Consider the following 7,971-nt stretch of genomic DNA (forward strand, 5'->3'; position numbering starts at 1 on the left):
TTGACAATGGCCTGAACTTTAACACCAGGTGGGCTTACTTGACTTAATCCTACCAAATACCCTAGGTACTGTACTTGAGTTTTTACAAATTCACATTTAGTTAAATTAAGCACTAAATTAGCAGAGGACGGTTTCTGCAGCAGTGCATCTAGTTGGTTCAAGTGTTCTTTCCAAAGTTACTGGAAACAACTACATCATCAGTGTAAGTGACACATCCCTTAAGATCCTTGTGAGATCATTCATCAGTCTTTGGAAGGTGGCAAGAGCATTCTTCATACCATAGGGCATGACTTCACATTTATAAGTATTGCCACCGGCCAGAAAACAGGAAATTTGGGGGGCCCTTTCTGTGAGTGGGACTTGCCATTATCCCTTCAATAAATCTGTCTTGGTTGTAAACTTTGCACTGCCTATAGCATCAACACAGTCATCTGCTCCAGGAATTGGGTAGGTGTCAGTCTTGGTAAACGAGCTGACTACAATAATCAATACAAATATGAAATGACATGCCGGTTTGGGGACCACTATGACCGTGGAGCACCATTCGCTTTGACACGGCTCATTCAACCCTTGCTTCAACATGTAGGTCAGTTCTTCTTGGATTATGGACTGCTTACGAGAACTAGAACGGTAGGGTGGATGCTTTACAAGGCTGGTGTCCCCAACGTCCACGTCATGCTGTGCCGCTTCTGTCCATCCTGGCGTGTCCCGGAAGACATCAGGGAACTTGCTGAGAAGGCAGCAAGTTCTGCACACTGCTCTGCTATCAAATGGGAGAGTTTATCTGTTAATATATTCCATGCCTCCTGGTTTTCTTTACAACTAGTCATTTGGTCCAAACTCAAAGGGCAGCCATTGTCCTTCACTACACACATGCAGCACTGGAGGTGTCCACATCTCACCTGTGGTACTCCTTCAACATACGTGGCACAACCATTGTTACTTCCTCCGGTCTTCGGTTAATATGATAATTAACTTCACCTACCCTCATCACTACTACATAAGGGCCTGTGAAACTTGCCTGCAGAGGCTGACCATGAAACGATAGCATGATAAGAACTTGATCTCCTGGGTGAAACACTTTGTTCCTGAAGTTATTGGAGTGGTCATACCACCTCTTCATCTTCTCCTGAGGTGACTCCAAGTTTGCTCTCGCAACCTCCATACTATAGGCCAGTCTGTTTTTAAACTTTGACACACACTCTAGCACGTTAATTTGGTCATCATCCTAGACCCATTGTTCTCAAAGTAGTTTATGAAGACCTCTAACTTCATGGCCAAAAATTAATCCAAATGGGGAGTAACGCAATGACTCGCTCAGTGTCTCTTTGGTTGCAAATAGTAGGAAGGGCAAACGAATGTCCCATTCCTTTTCATTAATTGGCCCAAAAAGTATTGGCCAGTACTCCTTCAAACTGTTCTCACCGGTAAAGCTCAAGTAACTTATGCAGCTTTGCCTCAGGATCAATCTGATGATTATGATGTAGTTAAGAGCTTGATTCTTAAGGCCTATGAGCTTGTTCCTGAAGCCTATAGAGTAAAATTTAGGACAACTTATAAGCAAGATAAGCAATCCCATGTTGAGTATGCAAAAATCAAAGAAGATCTGTTAGAGCAGTGGTTAAATTCTAAGAATGTGGATTCTGATTTTGGTAAATTTAAGCAGATGATTTTGCTGGAAGACTTCAAAAGGTGTATTAATAAAGATGTAAGCCTATATCTTGATGAGAAAAGAATAGATAATTTGTCTGATGCTGCAGTTTTAGCTGATAAATATGTTCTCACTCACAAGAGATATTCTAAAGAAAAAAGGAAAGCTGAGAGTAAGTATGTTGCCTCTACTCAGAGTACAGGTAACAGGAAAGAGAATAAAGATGATGTTTCTCAGGAAGTATATACCAGCTCCACCTCTAGATTTCAGAAAAGTAAATGTACTTATTGTAGTAAGCTTGGTCATACTACGGAAAAATGTTTCAGGAGATAGCGTGATGTGAACAAAAAGGAGTCTTTAAATATTCAGTCAATTGGTCTAGTGTCCACCCTTGAGAGTTCCCAGAATTCTTTAACCGAGTTAACTGAACCTGCTTTGAGGGGTAAATTAAATTCTCATGATGAAGCTCCTCTTTTGAGCAGTAACGTGGGTGACACTCTCAAGAGTTCATATGCTAATTTCCTGTCTGATGGTTTTGTCAGTCCTCTGGACAGTAATAACAGGAAATCAGTTAAAATATATCGTGATACAGGTGCTTGCCAATCCCTTATGCTGACCAGTGTTCTAGGCTCTAATGATAATTCCTCTGATGAAACTGTAATCTTACAAGGTATAGGGAATAATTACTTCTCTGTCCCTCTGTGCAGAGTGAATTTAGAGTCTGGTTTTGTTAATGGTTCCGTTATGGTTGGGTTGGTTGAGACACTCCCAATGTCAGGTGTAACTTTCTTACTTGGAAATGATATTGGTGGAAGTCAAGTGTGTCCAACTCCTCAGTTGTCTGGTGAATCAGTGACTGCGACCCGGGATTGTGGTGTCCCTGATGTGTTCTCTGCATGTGCTGTCACTAGGGCTAAGTCTAACGTTACTGGTGACTTAGAGGATAATGATGATGATGATGTTATCCCAGCTGACGCTTTTCTTGCTAATTTGGACCACTCACCAGATGAGGCAGTACCCCGTAGTGTTGATAATTTGTCTCGTCAAGAGTTGGTTGAGTTGCAGGTTGCTGACCCTGAGTTGGAAGGTCTAGCTAACTCTGCTTTCAGTGAGGAAGAGTCAGCTGGTGCTTCTACTTGTTATTATATAAAGTAAGGAGTACTTATGAGGAAGTGGAGACCCCCAACGGCATCAGCCGACTGTGAATGGGAGGTTGTACATCAAGTTGTCATCCCTCGTGTTTCTAGGCAGGATATCATTAGAGTGGCTCATGATTCCAGTTTGGCAGGACACCTTGGAGTGAGGAAGACTGTGGCACGCATTTTGAAACACTTCTACTGGCCAGGTATCTTCAGAGATGTTTCCCGGTATTGCAAGTCTTGTCACACCTGTCAAGTTGTGGGGAAGTGTGATCAGACCGAAAAGGTTGCACCTCTAGTTCCCATTCCTCCTTTTGAGGTGCCATTCACCCGTGTGTTGGTGGATATTGTGGGCCCTCTTCCTAAGACTTCTTCAGGATTTTCTTATGTGTTGACCCTGATTGATATGGCTACTCGTTATCCTGAAGCCATTCCACTTAGAAATATCTCAGCAAAGAATGTGGTTAAGGAAATGCTAGGGTTCTTCACAAAGTTTGGTCTGCCCAAGGAGGTACAGACAGACCAGGGAAGTAATTTCATGTCAAATGTTTTCAAGCAGTCTCTGAAAGAGTTGGGCATCACCCAGATCACGTCTTCAGCTTACCATCCCCAGACCCAAGGAGCGTTAGAGAGATATCATCAAACACTCAAATCGATGCTCAAGAAATACTGGTTGGAACATCAGAAAGACTGGGATAAAGGTCTTCCATTCGTTGTATTTGTCGCAAGAGAATCTCCAAATGAATCACTCGGTTTCTCACCCTTTGAACTACTGTTTGGCGATGAAGTAAGAGGACCCCGTAAGCTACTCAAGGAATGCTGGCTGTCGGAGGAAGATGACGTCAACCTGCTGGAGTATGTGATGAAGTTCAAAGAACGGCTGTCCTCTGCTTTACAGCTGGTGAGAGATAATTTAGGAGCTGCTCAGGAGAATATGAAGACTTGGTATGATAAAAAGTCCAGGTTACGCCACTTTCATCCAGGAGATCAGGTTTTGTTTCTGCTACCGGTGCATGGGCAACCTCTTCAAGCCAAGTTTAGTGGTCCTTATTTCGTGGAGAAGAAACTCAGTGATGTCAACTATGTCATCGCCACACCAGATCGTAGAAAGAACAAGCAACTTTGTCACATCAACATGCTAAAGTTTTATCACAGGCGGGACGAAAATAACCCAGTCTGCGCTGTAGCTGTTCCATTCCGAGTCTGCAAGTGAAGTTCTCCCATGCAGCATGAGCCTGAGTGATAGTTTGGGGAAGAATCCTGATATCATGAATGATCTCCAGACTAAGCTTTCTCATCTAGCTCCCGAGGAAAGGCAAGAGTTTTCAGCATTACTGCAGGAGTACCCCCAAGTGTTCCGTGCCACTCCAGGAAGAACCACTGTGTTGATGCATGATGTCGATGTTGGAGACGCAAAGCCAATTAAATTGCCTTCTTACCGTGTGAACCCAGTGAAAGTTCCTCTCATCCAGAAGGAGCTTGGCTACCTGTTGGACCACAAGATGATTGAGCCCTGTCAGAGCGAGTGGAGTTCTCCTGTTACTCTAGTCCCTAAGCCAGGTGGGTCACAGCGGCTTTGCATCGACTACAGACGTGTTAATCAGATAACCAAAACAGACACTTACCCTCTTCCTCGCGTGGAAGATTGCATAGACAAGAGCGGAAAGGCTAGGTACATAAGTAAGTTTGATTTGTTAAAGGGATACTGGCAAGTACCTATGACTGAACGTGCTAGGGAGATCTCATGTTTTGTAACACTAGGAAAGACTTTTGCAAGTTCTGTAATGCCATATGATATGAAGAATGCACCAGCCACATTTCAGAAGCTCATGAATGTTGTAACAGAGGGTTTGGCAGGGTGTGTTGTTTATATTGATGATGTATTAATCTTCAGTGACAACTGGACAGATCACCTATGCCATGTCAGTAAATTTCTTGAGCATTTGGTTCAGGCTAATCTTGTAGCTAATTTATCAAAGTGTGAGTTTGGTCAAGCTAAAGTTCAGTACCTTGGGTACGTAATTGGTGATGGACACGTTGCACCACCAGGAGCTAAGGTTCAGGTTATAAGTGATCTTCCCAGACCTAAAACTAGGCAAGAGCTACAAAGATTTTTGGGAATGGTAGGTTATTACAGGAGATTTGTTCTTAACTTTTCAATTCTTGTATCAACACTTACAGACCTACTGAAAAAGGGAGTTAAATTGTCTGGACCGATAACTGTGAATCCTCTTTCAGCAAACTTAAAGCTATCCTATTAAGTCAGCCAGTGCTCGCTACTCCAAATTTTGCTAATCCTTTTAAGATGGCTGTTGACGCAAGTGATACAGGAGCTGGGGCTGTTTTGCTGCAAGAGGATGATCAGGGTATTGAACACCCTGTATCTTATTACAGTAAGAAGTTCACGCCACCTCAAAAGAACTACTCAGCTATTGAGAAAGAGCTTTGGGCCTTGATTTTGGGTTTACAGAATTTTTCATTTTAATTGTGTTCTGGTTTTGACCCCATAGTCATTTATACCGATCATAACCCACTGAAATTCCTTAGTAAGTTTAACCCTTTAGTGACCGCACCATGAAGGAATTCAAAAATATACACAAATATGCAAAAACCGATTAGTTTAGATCCATTTTATGATATTGAAACAAATTTTGTTTTTATACATATATATATTTTTGTTTTTTTATATGTTCCCAAAATGGGAAAGTTGGGCACTTAGGGGATACATTTAAGGTGTAAAATCTGTTTTACAAATTTTTTTCATTTTACTTAGGAAAATTTACAAACTAAAACCTTTTTTTTTAAGAATACATACAAAAATCCATCCATATAGCAAAATATATTGCAATTTTCATGAAATCAGGTGAATTTTGATAGCGAAAATATATGTGCTCTCATGTTCTTGTCAACGCTTTCATGTTCATGTCATTCATTTGTCGACTCATGTTCTTTTCTTATGAAATGCGACACTGCATTCCTTGTGAAGTCTTTTTTCGCACTTGATGCAGTGCAGACGTGTGTTTTTCTTGCTTACATAGCATCTTCCTTGTGAGCATTGCTGAAGAAAGTGGTTAATTTCATCATATCTTACTGCCTTTGGCACAGTTGGTGTTGGCCCTCCTCCTCGTTTTCTAGATGTCTGAACCCTTACAAGAGTTCGAGCTATTTCACGCCTAAAATCTTTATGGGTTGCCTGACTTTGAGAATTTACATGCTGGTAAAATCTGAAGCTAGCTACAATGGAAAGATTCAGCAGTTGAGCGAAAAGGTTCCACCACCATTTCTTGGACCTTAGTCTTGGCCTGTAGCTTGAGAGCATTTTGTCACATACATCAACCCCACCCATGCCTTTATTATACTTACTGATCAGATATGGCTGAGACACGGTTTTCTTCCCTTCCTTTTTCACCCATCTGGTTACCTTCTGGACTGGACTGACTCCGTAATAATTACTAGCAATTGTGACAACGCTGTTATCATTCCACCTATCACATACGACTGTATCATCTGACCTGTAATCATATGACCCTCTCTCTGCCTTCCCAATATCCTTCTTAGACACTAGAGGGCAACTTCCTGTGCGGTTGTCTCTGATAGTTCCACAGGCTCGAAATCCTTTTTGTGCAAGTTCAACCATCAATGCATGACTGGTAAAAAAGTTGTCAAAAAATACATGATTATCCTTATTCACAATAGGTTGTAACATGTCCATTACCACTTGAGAACCCACAGGTAGCTTTCTACTTTCATCTTTGCCACAGTAGATCGAAAAGTTATAGGGGTAACCATCTGCACTGCACATCATCCACATCTTGTAACCAAATCTGACTGGTTTGTTTCTTATGAATTGCTTAGCAGAGTGATGTCCATGGTACGGAACCATTGATTCATCTATGCTTAGATATTCATGAAAAATACCATGTTTCTGACAATTATCACGGAGCATGTGAAGCAAGGGTAGAATCTTGGCCACCTTTGATTTCTCCAAATTATTATTATCAGCCACATGAAAGTGTCTCTTGATAGATTTGAACCTTTCCCTACTCATAGTTTTTGCAAATATAGGAATCTCTAAGTCTTCACTCGTTGACCAATAGTCATTTTCCGAGGGGACACTGTGATATCCACTTATTAGCAGTAAACCGAGAAACTTGGTCAGGTCTTCATCATCCACACTGAAATCTTTGTTATTTTTGTCTCGTTGAGCATACGTCTGTCTCTCCAGAAAAGTGACTGAACACTGACTATTGTATACACAGCAACTTGCTGTTACACTGCTCCAATCTCTACAGATTTGATCCTGTTGCAAGAAACGCCTGAGATTAGCCAAACACGATCAAACATGCGGATGAGAAAATCAGGGTATCCAGCATACCTAACTGTCCAACGTTCCCATTTTGGGAACATTTTACAAAAACACTCACAGTGATATATATATATATAAAGAATCATATGGGATAAAATTTGTTAGTGAAGAATAATCATTTAGGACATAGATTATGAAAAAAAAAATTATCTATAGCACTTCTTTTATTTTGAAAAAAAAAAAATTGTTTGAAGTCATTCTATTTTATGAAAATTCAAGGTAAACATTCAACATTATTATATGTGTAATATGAAGAACCCTTCTACATTATGCATTACAATAGTTGTCTAGACATTAAATGTTATGTTTAAAATGAAAAAAAAATAAGTTTCAAATTATTAATATTTTTGGAGAATTATTTAAAAATGTTCCCAAAATGGGAACGTTGGACTGTAAAGGGTTAGAGATAAAAATAAGAGATTGACAAGATGGAGTCTACTACTTCAGGAGTATTCATTAGACATACAACATGTCAAGGGGAAAGAAAATGTTATTGCAGATTGCTTATCTAGACTTTAAACAGATTGTTTTAGAGTAATATGAAATTTCCTTTGTAAATTTCTTTTTTTTTTGTGGGGAGGTGTTACATAGCCTATGATTTCATCATCCTTTGTACTGTATAATTCTAACGTAGAGTATGCTGCATGTTTGATCACGATTCGCCTCGTGGCTTCTATAGTGACCAAGCTTCCGTGTTCTACCTCACTCCCCGCTTCTCCTCCCTTATAGTAGAATAAGTCGTTCTTTCTGTTGTTCAGAGCAGGAGTGTCAACTCTTTGTCCCCTATGGCTTCATTTGCGCGTCCTTCTTACAAG

General features: G+C 40.5%; 1 protein-coding gene across 1 annotated transcript; it reads right to left on the reverse strand.

Annotated features, from left to right (window-relative positions):
• Window positions 1-366: 366 nt before the first annotated feature.
• Window positions 367-937, reverse strand: LOC145414610 (uncharacterized). The gene is made up of 2 exons (XM_080284137.1): window positions 903-937; window positions 367-730 (listed from the first exon to the last, which is right to left on the reverse strand). Exons 1-2 carry the CDS (start codon window positions 935-937, stop codon window positions 367-369), a joined length of 399 nt encoding a protein of 132 aa, XP_080140263.1.
• Window positions 938-7,971: the final 7,034 nt, after the last annotated feature.

This window comes from Coenobita brevimanus, chromosome 100 (genome assembly GCF_032717465.1).
Source record: "Coenobita brevimanus isolate Jiangsu-jjx chromosome 100, ASM3271746v2, whole genome shotgun sequence".
Classification (NCBI taxonomy): Eukaryota; Metazoa; Arthropoda; class Malacostraca; order Decapoda; family Coenobitidae; genus Coenobita; species Coenobita brevimanus.